Raw genomic sequence first — 26,023 nt, forward strand, 5'->3', positions numbered from 1 at the left:
AGTAGTAGTAATGAAAGACTAGTTAAATGCCACCGGGTTTAAAGATGTATGCCGGAGACAGTGATAACGGTAAGCTTTTACACCATATATAATTATCTAGAAATTCAATTTATCTCATATATAATAACTCAAACACTCAACTGATGAAACGTGATTATTTTATTGCATTTTAATGACGTCACGTTCGCACTATGATTTATTTAACAAGTTGTATTTGATAGTGCTTTGAAAACGTGTTGTGGTTTTGTTTTATAAGTCGCTGTTGTTAGGAATTTGTAAAAATAGCTTTGGTAACAAAGTAGTCCCTCTGGCAGAGCCATCCATAATTTTAAATATCAGACTTAAAAGTAAGTTGTCACTCGAAGCAGCTACTCTTACCTTAAAAGTGCAAGTAATATATGTTACATATTCAATTTTGGTACAAATACCATGTGGTACTTAACTGTTTAACACCCCAATTTCATCAACTTTAAATTCAGTTATATTTCAAGGTAATTAAAACCAAGAAGTAATAAAAACGGGGTTTAATAACCATCTGATACTTATATACAAAATAGGGTTTAATAACCAACTGGTACTAATACATCAGTGTAGTTGTTGTTTGATAAACTATTACAAATTATTGTAGTGACAGTTGATGCATTTCAATATATATATATGGTTAAATGTAGTAAAACACATCAAGACATTTAAATAGAGTTGCTTAATCAGGTGAACAACAGTTGAAAGTTGTCACTGACGTTGTCATTTAATCTAGTGAACTGACGTTTAGACAGTGTTTCTGAACTTGCCTAGAGAATTGGAGTCTAGACAACACTTCTCTGTTTACCTAGTGAGCTGGAGTCTAGACAACATTTCGAATTACATAAACCCAATTACATTATTTTGTTACCTCATAGACAATTATTATTTACATTAGCTATTATTATAAAAAGGAGTTTATTTGTTTGGGTTAATTAACGTATGCCAGAAAATCTGACCTTAGGTCAAGGTCGGGTCAACCAGCTAGGTGGAGTCTTCATCAATGGCCGACCACTGCCTAATCACATTCGTTTGAAGATTGTAGAAATGGCTGCTGCTGGAATCAGACCATGTGTGATAAGTCGACAGTTACGAGTGTCCCATGGTTGTGTGTCCAAGATCCTCAACAGATATCAGGTAGGTGGCCATTAGTTAGGTGCTGTTTGCACGAATAAAAAGTCTTGGTTTTATAGTTCCGACGGTTTATTCGATCACCGATTAGCACTGAATAATGAGTAAAAACGTGGTTGCACATCAACATAAAAGATACACCACTACTACAAGTTTTATGGGTATTCAAAGTAATCAGTTCTAATAATACCCTATCGTTGATGTTTCACAGAGAGAAAAGAAACTTCCATAATAGTGAGATGGTAAGATGACTTTTTAATCCATATCTAGCTTAGCAGTTCTGAAAAGTGGGAAATTGGGATTGGACAATTGATCGCTTTCAAATGAATTCCGAAAATAATGAAGCCCAACGAATCCCACCGCCTATGTTAATAAAAGTGTCACTTTTAGTCTCAAAGATATAATTAGAAACTAATTAATTTGTCCAAAATTCTCTTCAAAGTTGTTGAGTACGGTTCTCCCGTGGGGCAGAGGTTTGTCTATGGACTTAGAACACCAAACCACGGGGGTTCGATTCCCCACGATGAACACAGTAGATGGCCCAATGTGACTAAAAGAAGATTTAGACTTGTCCGTTGTAAGTGATGTGGTCTGTTTTATTTATTCGTTTTCTGAAATCTTAAACAGAACTTTTAACACATAGAGGGGTTTCTAATAAAGTATCATTTATTTTATGAAAGGTTGGTTGAATTAACAAGGATAACGATACAATAAGTCGTAATTAACTGAGAAATAAATATGGAAGTATTTAGAAATGTATAGAGTTATGTTTCTGTCCATAATTGATAATTTGCGTACACTGTTGCTATGCGACCATATTGAACGAGTTATCTATTTTTTTTCACATTTTTACAATATAAAGAAAATAAATGAATGAAACCTCTTAATATTCTTCAACGAAGTTTTAATCTTATTAAACCACAACTTACTTCACTTCTGTTACGTAGTATTTGATGAAGTTAATTGCTTTTGTTTGTTTGTTTTTGGAATTTCGCCCAATGCTAATCGGGGATATCTGCGTTTTTTTTTTGAGTCCCCAGACAGTTTTCTGATCATGGGGCCACTTGATATGCATCGGTGATTGTCGGGCAAGTTTACTCGGTGGTGCCCATGTATGTCCTCTCCAGGTAGCCGACCCAGTTCAGCAGTGAAAGACTAGAGAGAAAGCAGTTTTTCAACATCACCACCGCCAACTCCTGGACTACTCTTTTAACACGAGAAGTGGGATTGACCGTAATATTACAATGCTTCATTGCTAAAAGGGCGAAAGTGTTTGGTGACGGGATTCGAATTCGCGATCCACAGATTGCAAGTCAAGAACTGTAATCGCTGGACCGTTAAGGATATTAATTTATAAATATATTTTCAGTTAGGAATATCATAAATGAATCGTAGAAATCTGGTAGCTGTCATACACTGATTAGGTTGTAGTATATAAATGAGTTATAGAAATTGTATTTCACCACTAGAAGAAATATACACATATATTTGTTTCTATTACTTAACACTTTCGTCACCTAAATCGAGCATTGAACGTGTTCGATAAGAAACAATATACAAAATTTAGCCGCGAACTGGATACCACAGTGCTCATGTGTTGGATAGGAAAACACACAGTATTTAACCGTATGTTGGGTCAAAAAATACCAGTATTTAACCACGGGTTCGGTAAGAAAATACCAAGTGTTTAACCACGTGTCGGGTCAGAAAATACCCAGTATTTAACCACATGCTGGCTCAGACAATATTCAATATTTAACTATGTGTTTGGTAAGAAACTACCACGTATTTAACTACGTTTTGGGTCAGAGAGGCCCGGCATGGCCAGGTGGTTAAGGCGTCCGACTCGTAATTTGAGGATCGCAGGTTCGAATCTCGGTCGCACCAAACATGCTCGCCCTTTCAGCCGTGGAGGCGCTACAATGAGACGGTCAATCCCGCTATTCGTTGTTAAAAGAGTAGCCCAAGAGTTGGCGGTGGGTGGTGATGACTAGCTGCTTTCCCTTTAGTCTTACGCTGTTAAATTAGGGACGGCTAGCGCAGATAGCCCTTGTGCAGCTTTGCACGAAATTCAAAACAAAAAAAAACAAATCTGGGCAGAAAATACCCAGTATTTAACCACGTGCTGGTTAAGAAAATATTCAACATGTAACGATGTGTCTGACGGAAAAAATACTCAATATTTTAAGGCTTGCCAAGTTTTAATATTTTAACCATAACAGTCTCTAAGTTTCTATTCGTAAGAAATGAAAGTATATTACTTTACTTTCACTCAAGTGACGGCCTAACATGATCTGGTGGTTAGGGTATTCGACTGGCAATCTTTGGGTCGTGCGTTCGTTCGAATTCCGTTACCAAATATTCTCGTCCTTTCAGCCACAGGAGTGCTATAACGTGAAGGTCAATCCCACTATTGCTCGGTAAAGAGTGACCCAAGAGTTGTCGGTGGGTAGTGTCAACTAGCTGCTTTTCTTCTATTTTATCACTTCAATCTTAGGGACGGCTAGGACAGGTAGCTTTGAAATATTTTTGCTGGAAATTCACCATATAAACAAAGATATATGATATTGTAAAGAAATATATTAATGATATTATTATTTTTAAAAATCTAGGAGACGGGCAGCATTCGACCAGGGGTCATTGGAGGGAGCAAACCTCGAGTAGCTACTCCTGATGTGGAAAAGAAAATTGAAGATTATAAGAAGGAGAATCCAGGAATTTTTAGCTGGGAGATTCGGGATCGATTGATAAAGGTATACATTTATAAATCGGCTCACACTTTCTAATAACCATTTGTTGTTTTAGAACTTTCTCGATTCTTTAACCACCAGATATGTTTATGTACAAAGCAATAAATACAATTAAACTACGTTTAGCTTTTTTTATCAATGTCATATTGGGTGATCTGCTGTGTCCACCGTGGGAAATCGAACCTAGAATTTTAGCGTTGTAAATCCATAGACAATATTCAAGAGACGTTTCTTTTTCTTCCTTTACATCATCGAGAGTTTATAAAGATTATCGTTTGTCTTAAGTACATCGATGACTTAAAAACACAGTTAAATTATTCATTTATTAGGACGAAATTTGTGACAAGAATTCAGCTCCCAGTGTAAGCTCCATCAGCAGGGTTCTCCGCGGAGGAAGACAACCTAACAAGTCAGAAGAGTGTTACAGAGAAGGAGAAGGAAGCAAAAAGGCCGACCACAGTATTAATGGAATTCTGGGGGGTGAGTCACGAACTTTGGTTTTTATTCACGTATATTTTTTGCATATGTCTATGGTACTGTTTAGTTGAAACCATTTACTTACTGGTATTTCTATGGCACTGTTTAGTTGAAACAATTTACTTACTGGTATTTCTATGGCACTGTTTAGTTGAAACCATTTACTTACTGGTATTTCTATGGCACTATTTAGTTGAAACCATTTACTTACTGGTATTTTTATGGCACTGTTTAGTTGAAACAATTTACTTACTGGTATTTCTATGGCACTGTTTAGTTGAAACAATTTACTTACTGGTATTTTTATGGCACTGTTTAGTTGAAACAATTTACTTACTGGTATTTCTATGGCACTGTTTAGTTGAAACAATTTACTTACTGGTATTTCTATGGCACTGTTTAGTTGAAACCATTTACTTACTGGTATTTCTATGGCACTATTTAGTTGAAACCATTTACTTACTGGTATTTTTATGGCACTGTTTAGTTGAAACAATTTACTTACTGGTATTTCTATGGCACTGTTTAGTTGAAACCATTTACTTACTGGTATTTCTATGACACTGTTCAGTTGAAACCATTTACTTACTGGTATTTCTATGGCACTGTTCAGTTGAAACCATTTACTTACTGGTATTTCTATGGCACTGTTCAGTTGAAACCATTTACTTACTGGTATTTCTATGGCACTGTTCAGTTGAAACCATTTACTTACTGGTATTTCTATGGCACTGTTTAGTTGAAATCATTTACTTACTGGTAAATATTCTATGGCACTGTTCAGTTGAAACCATTTACTTACTGGTATTTCTATGGCACTGTTTAGTTGAAACCATTTACTTACTGGTATTTCTATGGCACTGTTTAGTTGAAACAATTTACTTACTGGTATTTCTATGGCAGTGTTTAGTGAAACCATTTACTTACTGGTATTTCTATGGTATTGTTTAGTTGAAACCATTTACTTACTGGTATTTCTATGGCACTGTTTAGTTGAAACCATTTACTTACTGGTATTTCTTTGGCACTGTTTCGTTGAAACCATTTACTTACTGGTATTTCTATGGCACTGTTCAGTTGAAACCATTTACTTACTGGTATTTCTATGGCACTGTTCAGTTGAAACCATTTACTTACTGGTATTTCTATGGCACTGTTCAGTTGAAACCATTTACTTACTGGTATTTCTATGGCACTGTTTAGTTGAAACAATTTACTTACTGGTATTTCTTTGGCACTGTTTCGTTGAAACCATTTACTTACTGGTATTTCTATGGTATTGTTTACTTGAAATATTTTACTTAGTGGGGTTTCCTTTTAAATTAATATAATTATCTACAAGTAGTTATTAAATGTTGCCCGGTGATGAGATTTGGTTTGTTTGCTTTAGAGCAAAGCCATACTGAACTATCTGCTATGTCCATCCCGGATTCTAGCGTTTAAGTCCATAAGCTTACTGTCGTTTTATTTGACTTTCACATTGTTTCAGATTTTCAACCTTTTCCTCTTGATTGCTGTAAATAATTCGATAAAATATCGAATGTGAATGTTTTCGCAAATATTCTGCGCCTAGTAACGAAGAGAATAACATGCAGATATACATAATCGAAGCGTGAAAATACTGTTTAAGAACTTTCTGAGCTCGCCGCTCATAATCATTAGATGTTAAGCAAGACGGAAGGTCAACAGTTACCACTTTCAACCTTTGGGCTATTTGATCAAATAGTGAGATTTTAGTACGTCTAAAAACATACCCATGGCTCCAATATGCGGATCGCGAATTTGTGGAAAAGAGGCGTGAACCATCGCGGACTCTAGTATTTGTATTCCATCACGCAAGCCACTCGGTCACGGCCGACAAGGAACTTACTGAAATTGTTCAAAGCATGCAGCAAAGATCTTGTATCTATCTTGACAGCAGCAATGTAGTCTTCTATACCTCAACATTAAGAGTTTCCGATCTAGTCACTGAGGTTGAAAGTTTAAACATTTTCGGGTTTGTAATAGCTTTTCGAGAGTATCAATATCTTTGAACCTGAAATCTCGTAATTAATTTATAATCAAACAAACTGTATAAATGACGTGTTGACGTAGTTAAAAACCAAGTTTGTATTTCGAATAATCCAAACATCAGATGTAAGAGACACGGTATAAAGACGTACAAGGAGTAATTGCATGTATAGGGTAATGATGGCCGTAGTGAAAACAAACGAACCAAAATATAAAAACAATAACTTTCGAATTGTTATTATTTTTTGTTTAATGTTCGAGTAAATTATTTGTAAATTTTACAAATTAAGCTATTTAAACTTTTTTAAAAATGTTTTTGGTTTGTTTTGAATTTCGCGCAAAGCTACACGAGGGCTATCTGCGCTAGCTATCTCTAATTTAGCAGTGTAAGACTAGAGGGAAGGCAGCTAGTCATCACCACCCACCGCTAATTTTTGGGCTACTCTTTTACCAACGAATAATGAGATTCATCGGAACATTATAACATCCCCACGCTGAAAGGGCGTGGCATGTTTGGTATGACGGGGATTCAAACCTGCGACACTCGAATTTCGAGTCGAGTGCCTTAACAACCCAGCCATGCCGGGCCTTTTCTATTTGTTGTGGAAACTTTTGGCGTAAATTTAAAAGTGAAATCCTCGAGTAGATTTAAATTTTTAGAGCACAGAGTGCGTAAATAAAGCTCTTAAAAGAAGCGTAGAACTGCCAAGTTGTTTTACCATTTTCATTTATTTCTTAATATTTGTGTGTGTGTGTGAAATCGGAAGGATATTTTTTGAGAAACACGTGACGGAGTTCGTTTCAATTTTTCAAATTAGCCAAACTGTATTGTTCTTTCCACTAATAGACAACCGAATCGAGAATGACTCCTTCTCCTTGTAAATTTTGCAAGTGAATGCTTTGTGTGTATCGTCCTTACTAAATTGGAACCCTCCCAAAACAAGCAAGTAAGAAGTCAGTTTGCCCTCTAGTTGTATGGACCAGAACTAATACTCTGTCTTCAGTATCAATAATGTAGTAACGACTGGAACCTCAACAACCATAGTAACACGATTGGCAATTTAAGCAAACATGAGACTCAAACGAACTTTTGTATACTGGGGATTATCGAGGTACTGGAGAATTCGGATATTGTTTGCTGAAGGACTAATGCCCTCTAGTGTTAGAAACACGAACAAACACGATTACGATATCTTACCGAAAAACGACAATGAAGAAAGAAAGAAAAAAACAACTAAATAAGAAACAGGCTATTTGTTTACTAACAAGAAAGGTAGATAAATGCGTCCAAAGCGTAAAAATACAATAAAACGATTACAATTGCTATATAAAGTGAAACCCGGTGAAGGTTAAAATATTGACCATGTGATCCATTTACTGTGACTGCGATTTTAACTTTTTTCTTTCATTTCTACCTATCTATCTGTATGATTTGTAATTGCACTTTAGATGTAAACAAACAGCTGTTTATAGCGGGAATACTTTTAATACTGAACAATTAAGTAATGTTGTATAGTATATATACACTTGTAATAGAGTTTATTGTGTGTAACGTTAGACAATTACCAGCTACGCGTGAATTTTTACCAACACGTACCCGTTACATTTCTTGCCAAATAATCCATTCTGGACTGGTAAGTAAAGCCTTTGTGTTTTCGTATGTCACATTTCAAGCACGCGAGTTCCACCTGGATACAAAAGGAAAGAACGAATATGCTAGTAAACAATAAACAATAAGCACATTGTTCACCGAACAATCATGATCACACACAGACATCCCGTTTTTTATTAGGGTTTTTACCAGTAAACAAAAAACAGAGTTAAAAATAGCAATACAGGCATTTTTTCTTTTACGGTGTAAGTAACTGCTACTGGTTGTTCTCGTTTGTTTGTTTTGGAATTTCGCACAAAGCTACTCGAGGGTTATCTGTGCTAGCCGTCCCTAATGTAGCAGTGTAAGACTAGAGGGAAGGCAGTTAGTCATCACCACCCACCGCCAACTCTTGGGCTACTCTTTTTAGTCATCACCACCCACCGCCAACTCTTGGGCTACCACCAACGAATAGTGGGATTGATCGTCACATTATAACGCCCCCACGGCTGAAAGGGCAAGCATGTTTGGCGCGACCGGGATGCGAACCCGCGACCGTCAGATTACGAGTCGCACGCCTTAACACGCTTGGCCATGCCGGGCCGTTTGTTCTCGTAGTGATGTGGGTAACAATATAACCTTTCGTTGTTGTGGCGGTGTAACTAAGAAAATATTTTCGTTACCATAATAATGTACGCAAAAATATTACTTTTCATTACCGTAGTGGAACAACTAGCAATATTAATTTTCGTTACCGTGGCAATGTATGTAACAATATTACTTTCCATTATCGCAAAGAAGTAGCAATAATACTTTTTATTACTTACGCCTCATGTAAAGACGATATCTTTGATTACCTGAAACGGTGAAATCGTGTATCAAACTCTTTTAGTTTGAAGCTCCCTCGATGTGAATAAAAAGGTTTGAGGCCCCCAACCTATAACTTTAACATAACATGCCCTTTCGAGATTCTGTATCGTTTTATTAATTCAATATAATTCTTACCCGCTTGTTTTTATTTATAATTAATATTAATTAAGAATCTTCGTTTTTGGCCCGGTTTTGAAGATTCCTTTAGAAAATGATTCATGGGACCCATGGCGGCTAAAACCCCCACTTTAATTAACACTGACACATACTATCATGGTGTTTGTTATCCGATGATATACAGATTTTTTGTGTTATCTTAAAAAACGTTCATGTGTATTATGTAAAACAGTGTGCACTCAAATCGCCACGGCTCATTAGTAGGGTATCAATAAATTAGATGTTAAAGGACGTTCAGTTAAAAACACTCGGATACATTTGTCAACTATTCTTTCATCGAAATTAATAATAATATCTACAATGGTATAAAAGCCTATAAAACATTTTGGTACCCAATGGTTTAAAATATGGACGTTTCTCAAACCCGTTCGTTTGCTCTTAACCTTTAAATTACCAACGTTTTAAAAACCCGATCAGTGCGATTCACAGATTGTATCATCAGTTACCAGTATTATCTCCTACAACACTTTGTTTAAAGGGGAACCCATTAATAAGGTAATGGAATTAATTGTTTATTTTGTGTGTGTGTGTCTACTTTGTTGTTAGAGACCAATAAAAAATCTGGTGTATACATAGTTTAGAAAAATGTATTGAAAAAAAACAGAAGGGTCTAAGATTGAACTTAAAAGTAAGCAAAACACGACATAGGAACTAGAAGTTATTAACAAAGAAGGATTGTCTATGGGTTTAGCAATGCTTAAATGAGAATCTATCTTACTAGGTTCATCCTGAGGTTTAACAACATTTACTCTAAACAGATAAATTATGTTAGTATGATTGGCTCGGGGTCTAACAGTGTTTACATCTAAAGGACAGTCACCACTAATAAAATAGTTTCGGATCTAATATAATATGTTTTTAAACGAAGTCAAATCTCAGGGTACTTTTATGTTTTAATCTTAATTTTAGCACTCAAGCACCAAGATATAATTTTTAACAATCGAATTTATGGCTGACTTAATAATTTTAATACTCGCACGACGTTCGCCTCAGAGACCGAGTTTATTATGTAGAATATTTAGCGATCTAATGAATTTCGTGGCTTTTACAGCGTTACTCTGTAACCTTATATATCTAGTAATGATTGGTTAAAAAGCCCATGAAACCCATTTGCTTGCATTGAAGTTATTCAAACATAAGGTGGACCTGTGATCGTTGTTTACAGGCATAGCAAATGCTACTGAAGCGAAAGTTGTTAGACATAGAGGCTTCACTTTGATTTCATGTGCATTTGTTGGGTTTGTATGCATGTTCCGAGCACGAGCTGCAAATATTAAATGAATAGCTGCATCAGGAGCGAAAAACGTTCTGAATTTTCCATTCGTGTGGGAATAGACAAGGTGTGACGTTCACGCACATTGAGGTACTTGATGTTCTGTCTTTCCGCCAGATGTCACATCGTTTCTTTTCACTGATTAGGTTTAACAATATCAATACCAAAACCCATGGATACTATTGGTAAAACTACGCTTTTACATCTGCTCTTTGCCATGGAAATTTAGCATAGAGGATCTTCATGAATCGCCGGTTCTTTCGATAGGTTCTGGAAGGGGAAAGGGGGGAAGGTAACTTTTTGTTGTAGTTCCATCGTTAGCAGTGATTCGTTGGCTGTAATATCAAAGCCACTGGTTAGCAATCGACTATAACGAATTAGACTATACAGAAACTTCGTCGGCCATGTTGAATAAAACGTTACGCCGATTTCCGTCTTTTCTTCTTGCCAACGCTAGAGGTCGACAGCGGCGGATGGATAGGGTCAGTACTGGGTGGTAACGCACGAACCCCACGCCAATCGCAGACGTTATATATTATCTTTTCAACTCATTTGCTGTGAAAATAGAACGCTAAATTACCAGCGATAAAGTGCGTTCACTGCGACAACTCAGAGATTCAAGACTTCGGCTGTAGTAGCTAAGCCCGGTTACGACTGCCCCCTTACAGTCATCCTATCAACTTAACAGTTTAGACACTAAAGGGGCCATCATTTATTTCCAGTGTATGGGGTGATGTCCTGCCCGGGTGAGGGATCACTTGGTTTTTCAGAATTTGAATAACATTCATACGCTATTTTATAATCACCTGTGTGTGTGTGTGTAACTGGGGAAGACAGGAAACGCCAAGTTCTTTCAGCAACTGTTTAGTTGTTGTCCCTCGCGATTGGCTGACTCCACTAAAGTTTTATTGACGACAAAGAAACATTCTGGGCCGATATGCATGTGATTAGCCACAACGTTCCCATTGGCTTATTCTTAGCTTTCGAACAGTTATGTTTTCAAAGTTTCAGAAGTGTGCGCTAATTAAAAAAAAACCGCTACGTTTTGACGACCTCACGATGCAGGACCAATAACAACACGTATCTTATTTCTTGTTGGAGTCTGATTGTTTTGTTCTCTCGAAAATTAACACCTTTTCATTACAAATATTTAATAAGACAAAAAAAGAACAGAAAACAACAACGACAACTGGGCCTACTTTTGTTCCTTATCTTTATTTTAATTCTTTAATCCTTCTATAGTTTTCGTTTGTTTGTTTTCAAATTCCGCGCAAAGCCACACGAGAGCTATCTGCGATAGTCGTCCCTAATTTAGTAGTTTAAGACTAGAAGGAAGACAGCTAGTCTTCGCCACCAACTCTTGTAAAAGAATAGCTTAATCCACTATTTGTTGGATTGACCATTACATTATAACAACCCCATGGCTGAAAGGGTGAGTATGTTTGGGGTGATAGGGATTCGAACCCGCGATCCTCAGATTACGAGTCCAGCACCCCGAACTATTTAGCCATGCCGGGCCCGCTATAGTTTTGAGACTGTATACTAACAATTAGTGTAACATACGCGAGACGAGATATTGAATATTATTAGACATACTTTTTGCTACTCCCTTATCAATCGATGACGTCAGCCACCTCACCGGGCCTATAAAATATCAGATTATTTCTGACATAATCACGAGGGGCATTGTTTCAATCACTGTATTGTCCTTTTTAGTGGGCTCGGCATGGCCACGTGGATTAAGGCCTTCGACTCGTAATTGATGGTCGCGGGTTCGAATCCCCGTCGCACCAAACATGCGCGCCTTTTCAGCCATGGGGACGTTATAGCGTGACGGCCAATCTCACTATTCTTTGATAACTGAGTAGCCCAACAGTTGGCGGTGGTTGGTGATGACTAGCTGCCTTCCTTCTAGTCTTACACCGCTAAATTAGGGACGGCTAGCGCAGATAGCCATTATGTAGCTTTGCGCGAAATTCCAAACAAACCAAACCTTCTTTAGTGTCGTGCGTTTTACTTAAGTCTAGGCACCCGCTAGTACAGAGGTAAGTCCACAGATTTACAACGCTAAAATCAGGGGTTCGATTCCTCTCGGTGAGATCAGCAGCTAACCCGATGTGACTTTGCCATGAGAAAACACACACACACACACATACGTAAGTCTAAATAACAAACATCCCATGTACAGTTCCGTTCCGTCAAACTGCGCATGAATATAGTGACAGGAAATAGATAGTAACTGCTACACTTAAAATGAAAATAGCGAAAATTTATTAAAGTTTTGGGTGTCAGTTCTCTGTACCACATGTATATAACTTTTATGAAAGAAGCAACCTACCCAGATTCGAACCCGTATTTCTACTCATGGAAAATATATTTCAGATAATTGAACAGTTGTCTAGGTGATACTTTATTTTAACAATAATGCTGAATTGTTATTAATACGTAATTAATTAATTACTTTAAGTTTCCGTATTGATTATTAAGTTCGAAGTGTTGGCAGAATGTTGAAAGTTTACTTATTGGTTTGTACTTTTATATAAACACTAATCGATATTTGAGTAAACATTTCAACCGCAGGGGCTGTAAGTATTTTAAAAATCCATAAAAACCCGTATTTTATTGTGCAGTACAAAAAACAAATGAATTCGAAAATTTTTTATCGATTTACAACTGTTTTTTGAATTTCGCGCAAAGCTACACGAGGGCTTTCTGTACTAGCGGTCCCTAATTTTGTAGTGTAAGACTAGAGGGAAGGCATCTAGTCATCACCACCCACCGCCAACTCTTGAACTGCTCTTTCACTAACGAATAGTGGGATAGGCCGTCACGTTATAACGTTCCCATGACTGAAAGGGTGAGTATATTTGGTGTGACAGAGATTCGAACCCGCGACCCTCAGATTACGAGTCGAGTGCCTTGACCACCTGGCCAAGCCAGGCCGATTCTCTCTTTTTAAGCCACACACTTCTCTTCACTCGTATGGTCATTGGCTATCTGTTTGGACACCATATTTACTTTCGTGGTTCGTTATTTTACTCTTCGGTATTTGTCTGGTTGGCTTTTTTTTTTTTTTTCATGGTACAGTGGTAGGTATGCGAAATTACAACGCTAGCAACAGTGTTTTAATACCAGTGGTGGGAAGAGCACACAAAGCAGTGTGCTTAGTTACAAATAAATAACCTTTTCGTTTGTATCCACATGGTTGATGAGGATATCCTCGTGTGTTTGTCTGGTTGGTTATGCTATTCACGCATGTTTGTCTTGGACACTAAGCGGTTCTTTCTCATTTATTTTTCAGGTTATTTATTTTAGTTAATTTGTACAAACACCTGATTGATTATCTAAGTACCCGTATGTATAATAGTGCTGATAATATATGAGGATTCTATATTTATACAACCGTCTTCGAAGAGTTTGGAATATTTTCTTAACCAAGGGTTGCACCTGAAGCTCTCGTTACGCTATAAAACCGATAAATGAACTTTATCAGCAATAAGAAAGTATGATATCGACGGACCTACATTGAATTATTTAGAATGAAAGTAAATCCACAGGTCACAATTTTCTAGTTATTGAGCGATATTCAGTTACGTTTCAGATTTCACATTCGTTCCTTGGAAAAACTAACAATACCTTGTTAACATTTTAGTTTAATTTTATTTGAACTTATTATGGAAAAGTAGATGTTAGGTCAGCACAAGGTTCAACTCATTTGTTTGTACAGGTATTTTGAGCCTTGTTTTTTCCTTTCAATTTACCAACAAATAGCCACCCGTGCTTTGAATTCATTGCCACAACTGATAGTTTTTGAGCTGGACAACTGGTGTAGCTGTCGTTTTGAGATCATGGCGGAACATAAACAACACGTGTTTTGATATTTGACACAATGACATTCGTTGGTCAGTTTATGGATATAAAATGTGGGAGTAGTGGTCTTTGCTGCTTTTATATGTGATATTATAACAATCTAACGGAGAGACCCCTTGGAACAAATTCACGGAAATTAGGCCTAAAGGTTTTTGAAATATGCATGACAATCAACACCCTTCAACCCCAAATATCACTTGACCCTTTCACAGATGGCAGTTTCCTTATTCTCTCCCCCTTCTCCTCCTACAAGGTTCGTTTTAAAAAGTATCTAGGGTCAGTATGATTTTGTGGACACTGACGTGAAAGACCTTGGTACTTGACCTTTCTTAAAGAAACATCATTTTCGAAACCTTGCATCTCATTCTTACGAAGGCGTTTTAAGACCTTCTGTTTTTGAAACCCGAGATTTGTAAAGCCGTACCATTTTCTGAAATTTCTTCAATGATAAAGCGAACGATTTACAAGAGTATAATAGGTCATCCTTGTAAAGTGAAGATATATGATTTTTTTGTAATCGTAAATACTACTTTGAGGTTCGTTCTGTAATACAGGGTACCTAGAAATTATGTTAAGAGATTTTTTTTAACTTTCGGTTTTGATTGTATTGAAATTACTCTCAGGCTCTAGTAGTTTGTTTGTAATTAATCACAAATCTATATAGTGCGCCATCGGTGCTCTGGCCACTACGGGTATCGAAACCCAGTTTCTAGAGTTGTAAGTCCAAAGACATACTGCTATACTACTGAGGGGCGGCCAATGTAGCGATACCTTGAAAGTTATACCTTTGGTATTAAGCGCAAAGCTACACGGTGGGCTATCTGTGCTGTGCCCCAACGACTATTGAAACACGTTTTTCGGGCGATGATTTGATATTCCACGCATTCCACAATGTTCCTTCTTAGGCTGATGGTACTACTACCTGAATGGAAAAGGGATCTTTGTTGTTTCCAAAGTTATCAAACTTCGACGCTCAGTGGAAACAAAACAAAATGATTCAAAACATTTCCAGGTTAGCCATTTCATAGAAATTCATAACACGAAAACCAGGAAGTAAATATGTTGTTGCGGTTATCAATAATAATATAACTTAAGTTATATAACAATTCTGAAAACAAAACAAAAGTGAAGGGATGTTTATTTCGGTCCACCAATGGTTGGTTTTCAAACTAACAACGCTAAAATCCGAGGTTCGATTCCACGCGGTGGACACAGCATACTGTCCAATGTGGCTTTGCTCAAAAACAAACAAAATGTTTAACTTGAAATTAAAAATATTGAATTCTGACTCAAAAGTATTGATTCACAAAACAAGGCGTGTTTGAAAGTTGTATAAACTTCCAGTGTTGTTATAACAATTAAAATGTGCTTGAGTAAAACTGATTTTTGATTCACTTTTGAAATTACGTCTGATTTTAAATTGTCACTGATACAACAGTAACTCAAGAAAAGATTTCTCGGTTTGAGTTACAGTAAACGTGCAACTTTTACTGTTTTGTTATTGATACAACAGTAACTCAAGGAAAGATTTCTCGGTTTGAGTTACAGTAAACGTGCAACTTTTACTGTTTTGTTATTGATACAACAGTAACTCAAGGAAAGATTTCTCGGTTTGAGTTACAGTAAACGTGCAACTTTTACTGTTTTGTTATTGATACAACAGTAACTCAAGGAAAGATTTCTCGGTTTGAGTTACAGTAAACGTGCAACTTTTACAGTTTTGTTACTGACACAAACAACACGAACTAAAATGTTGTGTCAATAATTCTTTACGTTCACACAAAATAACGTATAAGTGAATCTGTTCAACTCACCACAGTCTACTGGGTTTTAACAAACGTAATTCCAAGATATGGCTGTAATTGTCTCAGATATTAAAGACAACTTTTTTTTTAAAATTTGAGTCTTGGTTCCTTACTATTCAGGAAAAGATGCAATTAAAGTCAGTTTTTAATTGCTGGACTATTTTACTTGGATGATGGGGCGTTAGGTAATATTTTTGTAGAAGACATTGTTAAAATGTGTGCGTATATTATTTGTTTCTTTTTGACTTTATTAATCGTTTCTATTAAAGTTTTGAGAAGAAATACGAGTGTACCCTAAGGAAGGTCATGCGGTAAGTTCGCGGACCTACTAACATATTATGTAGCTTTGCGGAAGAAACAAATAAACAAGTAAAATGTGTGACCGTGAGCCGAAACTTTGTGCGTGTGTGTTTTCTTATTGCAAAGACACATTTGGCTATCTGCTGAGTCCACCGAGGGGTATCGAATCCCTGATTTTAGCGTTGTAAATCCGTATACTTACCGCTGTTCCAGACAGGACCCGAAACTTTGTTATCTCTGCTGTACAAAAACACATTTCTTAAAAAAATTTCAACAGCTGCACGACTGAAATTATAGCGTACAAAAAATATGACAAGTTCATTGTTGTATTTCCACGAGAACAAACGTGCTAACTTACGCTGTTTTTTTATAGCTAATTCTACCAATCAGAACATAAGTTTTTTTATTTATCGGCCCTTTAATTGGATTACTCATATGTCTCGCACTATTTAACCAGTGAAGGTAATACACATTTTGAGCCACAGTTATGTATCGCTCGGAAAACAGTCATTCTGCTCCACTTTTCGGCCACCACCAGCCTGAATGCGGCCACCATCTTGAAAAATAATATATTTGTTCTCTCCTATAATATTTAATAGTGGCTTATATGATGTATTACTTCTGTTAATCTGTTAAATTTTGAAAAGCTAACCTGTTTCAGACGGACAAAAACTAACATTGTTAAACCTAACTTTTTTTAACGTTCAAGTAAACCGATGATTTCAAACAAACAAGCGAGAAAGAAATGCAGCTATTTATCCCGTTTTAACAATTAAGTCGTAATATTGGACCTTCTTAATTTCCTGTAGGAGGGAAAAAAGTCGAATACTTATTGACGAGGGGGATTGGGTGGGACATTTTAAGTTGTAGAAAATAACAAATTCCGTATTACTCAGGTTTACCATTTGGAATGGAGCTGGAAGTGGGGGAGTGTGTGGGTAAAGCTGTTGATCACGTCAGTCAAATATCAATAAGCACTGAACGCCAGTTACAAGGTAATGATTTAAGTGTTATCTTATTAACTGATTTCTTATTATTCGAGTGTAATTCATTAGAATTAAACAACTAAATATGGTTAATAAGCTGTACGAGTGGCAGTCTTTGGACAACTTAGCCATTCATGTGACTGTAACATTCAGGTGCGCGAGACCTCGGTTCTAGATTCCATGCACGCGGACGTCCATCATTCATCTAAACACGTGCACATAGCACGTTCCAGGCCAAACTAAGGCCGGGGTTTCGTCTACTCTTTTTCCCAATCTTAATCGGCCTTTCGCAGCAGTGGCTACTTGTGTAGCTATTGTCCGGCCCTGCACGAAGCCATGTCGGCGGTGTCTCAGATGTAAAGATCCACGCATTCACCAGTTTCTAGAGAAATGTTCGATGAATGGGAAAATATGAGGTGTGAGGGGTGTCAGGTTGCCCGACAGGACTCTTGATCTTGCCCGACCACCGGCAGAGCTAGCGGTAAGAAGTGGAGGTAGGGCGGGAGCGAGAAATGCCTCGCCGTGCTTCAGCCATCACTCATACTGTTCAACACCTTTCTATATGAAAATAGCACCAAAATGGTTCAAGTTTTTGTAATCCACAGAGCATAGGAAGACCGCCATGAAGTCACTTTGTGGGTGGGCCGGTTTTTATGTTGATACTTTATACGATGGTATGAATCGTATATTGTAGTTTATGTGATTATATTCATCGACCACGGATTTATAAACAATAATCGGTTGGCCTCATATTTCGATTATAAATATACTTCACAAGCGAGTCCAGAATGTATTGTCTATCTATATATGTATAAACAAAAAATAATGCCCGGCATGGCCAGGTGGTTAATGCACTCGATACGTAATCTGAGGGTCGCGATTTCGAATCCCAGTCATACCAAACATTCTCGCCCTTTCAGCCGTGGGGACGTTATAACATGACGGTCAATCCTACTATTCGTTGGTAAAAGAGTAGCCCAAGAGCTGGCGGTGGGTGGTGACGTCTAGCTACCTTTCCTCTAGTCTTAAACTGCTAAATTAGGAACAGCTAGCGCAGATAGCCTTCATTTAGCTTTGCGCAAAACTCAAACCAAACAAAAAATAAATAAAAAAACGTTCCACTACCTGAAAGGATCCCAGGGTTCAAGCTATAATGTGGGATATAAAATACACCTTAGGTTTTGGAGGTAACTGAAGAAGTAGGACCCATATTACGGTGGGGATACACCGTCTATCAGTCTTAACTTTCATTCACCAGTCTCACATAAAGAAAAATAAAAGAATAGCAATAGAAATAATAGATATTAGGAGAACGAGATACGGGTGCTCCAGCCCACAACGTCCCACATCCATATCAAGAAAAAATATATGTATATGTGTTATTATTAGTCAAGATATTAATACTACTGATTAGAATTTTGGACAGGATGTACGAACTGTGGCCAGAATTCTAATATTAATGTTGAGAAGGTTAGTATAATTTATTTGGACGTTAGAATTATCAGTTACGATATATATCGGATGAATACGTGGATGGGTGGTGAAACTTGTGTATAATTATGTATGTGTAAAAGAAAAACACATAAACACAGTAGTAGTAAGAATTGTACAGAAAAACTATATATCTAAGAAAGTACTGTTGTTGTTCTTATTTTATTTTATGCCTAGAGTCCTCGTGAAGTTTCGTAAAGCAACAACGACTTAAAACTGGTACAATTCATTCAAATCGTTTGGTTCGATGTTAACACATTATTGACTATTATCTTTTTAGTTTGTGTATGGTTTAAATTTTAAATGAATTTGCTACTGTAAAACGTTATCTCATTGGTCGTTTATAACAAAACAGTAAACGATCGTTGAATGTGATTGGTCGAGTTGTATTTGTTATTGATTTTATAGTAGTAAACAGTGTGGATTAAGTTTTTACAAGATCACTTTACAGTTATCTCTAGTCTTGTGTCGTTCCATTGTTTGCATGGAGACCTCAGTAAACACCCACCAGGTGTCACTATGATTAAAGAGGATTCCAAAAATTTCCTCCTTCAAAACTTGGAGCCGTTAAAGCTATATCTTTTTATTTATGTGTTATGTGTTTCAATATTCAATACAAATATAACAAAAAGAAATTACTGTGACCACTAAAGTTTAAGATTACAACTATACAGTTTACATTACACCTTCTCTAACACCCCTCCAGGCTAAACCTATTTCATTCGAACGAGATGATTCGCGCGGTCTTTTTACGCCATTTTCGTCACGGTTGACATTCAAATCAAAATTTCGCTTTCTAAACTTACGTGAGAGGCAACACTAAGCAGAAGGGAAGGATAAACCTATGGTTTTCTTGCAAGCATCTATCTCTTAAGCCATATAATAGATGACATTTTTACATTCTATGGAAGCAGAGGAATTCCCCTTTATATTGTGCATTGGGACATCTGCTCCACATTTCTCCAAATTTTTCACTATATTGGATTATGAAATTTAAAATTACTTCATGCTTAAGATAATCACTGGTCCTGAAATTTTTGTGTTAAAGTTATACGTTTCTGATTCGCTACACTTCTAATAGCTCATAATCCATGAATTTTGATAAATAATAACGAAATACGTTATTTATAGTTTTTGTGGTTTCTATGCATGTACCGGGCCTGGCATGGCCAAGCGCGTAAGGCGTGTGACTCGTAATCCGAGGGTCGCGGGTTCGCGCCCGCGTCGCGCTAAACATGCACGCCCTCCCAGCCGTGGGGGCGTATAATGTGACGGTCAATCCCACTATTCGTTGGTAAAAGAGTAGCCCAAGAGTTGGCGGTGGGTGGTGATGACTAGCTGCCTTCCCTCTAGTCTTACACTGCTAAATTAGGGACGGCTAGCACAGATAGCCCTCGAGTAGCTTTGTGCGAAATTCCAAAAACAAACAAACAAACAATTTATGCATGTAATGAATAAAAAAAAAAAAGTAACAATAACAGGTCATCTATCAAACTTTGGATAGAGTCGCCATCTGTTGATGGAGTTTAATACTAGAGGGCACGTTCAACAATTATTGCGTTATGTGGAATAATTACTTAAACATAGAGTTATTTCATACAGCCAGCTGTATTTGTTTTTGTTTCTTTCCCCTCCCTTGCTGTTCAGACACCTCGCTGATTAAATGGTTACCTACTGTGTCGCGCCATGAAAACGTGATGATCGTTTTAAGACTAGCGTACCTCACATGTTCTCCCCCCCTCTTCGATAAATACTTAGACGTTGATGAATTGATTTAATTTATCATAGTTATACAGCGCAACAACCTGTATTTAGAGGGCGTTGAATGCGAAAATTAAGTGGTTTTTCTTCAACCTTGTTAACCCTAACAGAGAAATAGAATAGTGACGTGTTGTTCCCTCTGGACTAAAAAGTTTCATAGCTGCTCAATGCTATCAGATGTACTTTAGAAAATACGCTTAGGCTTAAAATGTTCGATTCTATTTGCCGAAAATTGTTTACAATACAAGAAGACTCTAACTTAGAATTATGATCAATTTTGTAGGACCTGAAAGAATCAACTAACCCTCAAGATGCATAATTTAGTAGTTAGGTTGTTTAAATCACAATTTGTGAGTTGCGGAATCGAAACCGAGAGACGAACATCCTTGGGTCTTAGCCGAGGGGGTTATAAAGTTACGGCTAATCCTACTTTTCTTTGGTAAGGAGTAGCTCGTAATTGGATGTATTATAGGAGTGACAGTCAATCCATCATCGTAGGTGGTAGAGTACTGTTGATCTATTGCCTTCCTCATGAAAATTAGAAGCTATGATTAATATCATTAGAATCTTTGACACAAACAAATTAAAACTCGGCACGACCAAGTAATTATGGCGATCGACTCACAATCTGTGGGTCACGGGTTTGTATCCCTGCCATATCAAACATGCTCGCCTTTTCAGCCGTGAGGGTGTTATAATTTGACGGTCAATCTCACTGTTCATTGGTAAAAGAATAGCCCAAGAGTTGGCTGTGGGTGGTGGTGACTAGTTGACTTTTCTCTAATCTTATACTCCTAAATTAGGGACGGCTAGCACAGACAGCCCTCGTGTAGCTTTGCGTGAAATTAAAAACAAACAAATTAACTATCTAAACTCTTACTTATTCTGAATAATAGAACATCTGTTTTGCTATTTGTTAAACATTTAAATGATTTTTACTAGTAACTAACATCGTTAACCTAACATGTTGTCTGTAACGTCAACTCTGTGGATTTGGACAAAACGAATCGCAAAAAAGTATTGCGCGGTGTGTTTGTTTGTTTGGAATTTCGCACAAAGCTACTCGAGGGCTATCTGTGCTAGCCGTCCCTAATTTAGCAGTGTAAGACTAGAGGGAAGGCAGGTAGTCATCACCACCCACCGCCAACTCTTGGGCTACTCTTTTACCAACGAATAGTGGGATTGACCGTCACATTATAACGCCCCCACGGCTGGAAGGGTGTGCATGTTTGGCGCGACTCGGGCGCGAACCCGCGACCCTCAGATTACGAAGCGCACGCCTTAACGCGCTGGGCCATGCCAGGCCGCTGCGCGGTGTGGTTTGTTTGTTTTGAATTTCGTGCAAGGCTACTTGAGCTTGGTCCTAATTTATATGTGATAGACTATAGGGAAGACAGTCAACACCGTCCCTCCCGCTAACTCTTTAGCTACTTTTTTACCAACGAATAGTGGAGGTGATCGTCATATTATCACGTCCCAACGGCTGAAATGGCAAACATGTTTGATGATGGGATTGAACCCGCGACCCTCGGATTGCGAGTCAAGTACCTGTAATCAGTAGGTCCAAGTTAGGCCTAGTACACTATGAAAGAATTAATTTCTAACAGTAGTTTTATATATTCTTCTACTACTTACACATATTACTACTATTACTGTTTCAAAAAAAATTAAATTCTACAGAATCCCACCTTAAGTGCTTGTGTTCCCCGTTCCTGTGAGAGACACCTGGTATGCGATAGAAATTATGATCTGTATTTATGGCTGTAAAGTTTTAGTGTTGGGAATATTTAGCGAAATTTTACAGATTCCAACCCGGATCCCTAATCCAGGGCGTTACTACAGAACCAACCCACTTTCGGCTGGGCACGGCCTAATGGATAAGCCGCTCAACTTGTAATCCGAGGATCACAGGTTCGAGTCCCCGTCACACCAAACATGTTCGCCCTTTCAGTCGTGGGGGGCATTATAATGTGACAGTCAATCCTACTATTCGTTGGTAAAAGAGTAGCCCAAGAGTTGGTGGTAGTTGGTGATGACTAGTTGCCTTCCTTCTAGTCTTACACTGCTAAATTATGGACGGCTAGCACTGATAGCCCTCGTGTACCTCTTACTTGAAATTCAAAAACAAACAAACACCCACGTCCAAGAAGAATAGTAATGGTAGTAATATAACAGTACTGTCTGTTATATTCCAGTAAGTAATGATACTAAAATAGCTTATTTAAAACCTGATCATTGGACGCAAGCATTCTACACTATGTGCATGTGAACCATGTACGTCTTTCGATAGGTCGAACCAGTAACGACGACTCCGACTGCGATTCAGAGCCTGGTATCCCCCTGAAGAGAAAACAAAGACGGTCCAGGACAACTTTTACGGCAGAACAACTAGAAGAGCTAGAACGTGCTTTCGAGAGAACCCAGTACCCGGATGTGTACACAAGGGAAGAGCTGGCTCAGCGAACCAAGCTGACAGAAGCTCGTGTACAGGTTCGTGTAGTTTGTTTGTCCTTCGGATAGCAATTACTTTATTTTAATGAACTGTTATGAAAGCTCAAAATTAATTTTTGTCTCTATTTTTTGACTTTATTAATAATATTGATATTTCACGGGCGATTTCACCCGAATAAAGATTCTTTCTTAGTTTTGGGGTTGTTTCCATAATATATTACACGGTAATTACATACGTTGCTATTTAACGGGTTTCCCATCGTTGTACTCTAAACTGACAACCTTGGGTAGGGAAATACCTGACATCTTTTCTTTATTTGTGAAACAACTGTATTCCTACAAGTTGTTGAAAACACAATGAATTGTAGGTTTAGATACGAAACGTTTTCATTTCTTTGTTTCCTCGCAAAGCTACACAGAGCCATCTATAATTAGTTCATCTGAGAGTTTAGAGGAAAGGCAGCCCATTGCTCATAAATGTGAAATGCTTTCTTGCAAAGGCTCTAAGCCAGTAAGTAGGTAAATCTTTACATCAATAACAATGTGAACCTTTCACTCAGTTACCAGTAAGTAGATATACATTTATATCAATAACAATGTAAACCTTTCGCTCAATAAGTAGGTAAACCTTTACCACAATAACTTTGTAGTCCTTTCTGTTTGAGACTTTACAATAAATTTTTAATAGTTTTAGTGTGTGTGCTTGAGTATTTTTGTTTTCCATTCAGTGTTAGGTTACTTTGGATTGAGTCACGCTTGTTTGTTGTTAACTCAAATCTACACAATGGGCTATCTGTGCTTTCTCATAGAGGGTACAAAACCCGAGATTAAGAGGTATAAGCCAATAGACGTACAGCATAGTCATCAGTTGGTATTGATTTCTGTTTTAGGTTCTTATAAATAAAGTGTACTTTAGTAAAATGCTTCTAATCGCTTCAAACGAATACGTCCTAATTTTCTTTTTACAACTATAGGTACTTTGTTGTTTGAACGAAATTGCGAGTTTTCGTTACAACATATTTATTTCCTTCTCTCCAAGTATGCTGAGGATTGGGCTTAGATTATAATTCTTCTGAAATATTACTTTGTTTTATAAGCTATTGTTATGTAATTCAGTATAGGCCTAAAATCGTTGATCGTAAAGAGCTATGTTTTTCAGGTTTGGTTCAGTAATAGAAGAGCACGCTGGAGAAAGCAGATGGGAAGCCACCACCAGATGGCGACCTTCAGTCCGAGCGCTGCGGTCTTGTCTTTGCCCATGGGTTATCCCCAGCCAACAGCAACTGCAACTACGCATTACCAACCAATCGGAGACTCCAGTGGTGCTGGAAATAGTCTGCAACATCACGGTAAGCCAGTATATGGAACAGAAAAACATACATTATTGTTTATAATAATAATAAAGCGTCGTTTCTTAAAATTTATAGAATAATCCACATTAATTAAAAACAACCTTAGGTGTTCTGCTTCATGTCGGTTAAAAAGATGTTCGAGATTTGAATACCTGACCGACTGTAGTATTTATTTCGAGATATATATTTGAGTGATTTTGCATTTCATAGTCTTCATGACAAATATTTTGACTCATTTTGCAATTCATAGCTTAGAATACTTGATCGACTGTAATATTTACTTCCGAGATATATTACTGACTGATTTTTTTATGTCTTAGTCTTCACGCTAAAAGGTTTAGCATCGTAATAGTTATAATTGCTTTAATTCAAATAAGGGAATAAATTGCACTATTTTTCCAGATAATACTAACTGGATACGCCCCTCTCAAACCTTGACCAATTCAGGAGTTTCTGCAGCGTCATCAGGACTCCATCCACAAACTAACCTGGCCCAGAATCCCCTAGCGTCACATTCTTCTTATCCGTCTTTTAACGCAGAAACCTGTATCAACGGAGCTCCATTGTCACAGCAAGTAAGTGTCTCTAAAGTAAATTAATACCACAACAGTTTGTTTGCTTGAAATTCAGCATAAAGCTACACGAAGGGCATCTTGTGCTCTGTCCACTACCGGTATCGAGACCTAGCTTCTAGTACTGTTAGTCCAAAGACATACCGTTGTGCCACTAAGGGGCATCTGTGCTATGGGTATCGAAACCCAGCTTCTAGTGTTTTTAGTCCGCAAACATCCCGTTATGCCACTAGAGGGCACTTGTGCTCTGCCTACCTCGAGTACAGAGACCGAGCTTTCAGTGTTGTTAGCCCGCAGACACACTGTTGTGCCACTGGGTCTCATTGATTAATTATATATAAAAGCGAATCACCTGTACCAGTTTTGAATAATTTATGGTTGGAACTTCCCCATTGATTATGGAAGTATTACCTCAGACAGAACTACAGTGAGAAGGTTCTTTATTCTCAAAGAAATAAACTCCACTACTTAAGTTTTAGTTACCTGACAAACACTTATATCGGGTACTTTTAATAAGTTCACTGGTCAGTTTGCCTTGTCTGTTGAGTTATTTTTGTTGTCCATAAAAGTGAATCAGTCGGGAGGACAACACCAACTTCATTCTTAATAAACCAATAAATGTTTGTTTGTTTGTTTTTGAATTTCGCACAAAGCTACTCGAGGGCCATCTGTGCTCGCCGTCCCTAATTTTGCAGTGTAAGACTAAAGGGAAGGCAGCTAGTCATCACCACCTACCGCCAACTCTTGGGCTACTCTTTTACCAACGAATAGTGGGATTGATCGCCACATTATAACGCCCCCACGGCTTGGAGGGCGAGCATGTTTGGCGCGACGCGGGCGCAAACCCGCGACCCTCGGATTACGAGTCGCACGCCTTACGCGCTTGGCCATGCCGGACCAAACCAATAAATACTTTAATATCTCGTCCAGTGGTACAGGAATGGTAATGATAACTAAAGGAGGCTCATTTTCAAACTTTTCAAGCTTCTACTTTTCGTATTTTTATTTGTTTCTTGGTTGTTTGCTTTTAAATCTTTAAAACGCAAAATTCTTTTTCTTCCGCCATATTCTTTTATTTTTATTTTTTTCTCTCTCAATTTTTGCGCATTTTCTTGTTTCTTCATGTGTACTAGTT

The 26,023-nt window shown here is 37.6% G+C and overlaps 1 protein-coding gene across 1 annotated transcript in view; it reads left to right on the forward strand.

The window, feature by feature from the left end:
- The first annotated feature begins 963 nt into the window (after nucleotides 1-963).
- Nucleotides 964-26,023, forward strand: part of LOC143228537 (paired box protein Pax-7-like) — a 30,677-nt gene continuing 5,617 nt past the window's right edge. The window contains exons 1-6 of the mRNA XM_076459779.1: nucleotides 964-1,158; nucleotides 3,765-3,905; nucleotides 4,232-4,382; nucleotides 22,804-23,003; nucleotides 24,124-24,313; nucleotides 24,719-24,891. Coding sequence (XP_076315894.1) covers nucleotides 964-1,158; nucleotides 3,765-3,905; nucleotides 4,232-4,382; nucleotides 22,804-23,003; nucleotides 24,124-24,313; nucleotides 24,719-24,891 — 1,050 coding nt within the window. The remainder of the gene's footprint in view (nucleotides 1,159-3,764; nucleotides 3,906-4,231; nucleotides 4,383-22,803; nucleotides 23,004-24,123; nucleotides 24,314-24,718; nucleotides 24,892-26,023) is intronic.

Source organism: Tachypleus tridentatus, chromosome 10 (assembly GCF_004210375.1).
Source record: "Tachypleus tridentatus isolate NWPU-2018 chromosome 10, ASM421037v1, whole genome shotgun sequence".
Classification (NCBI taxonomy): Eukaryota; Metazoa; Arthropoda; class Merostomata; order Xiphosura; family Limulidae; genus Tachypleus; species Tachypleus tridentatus.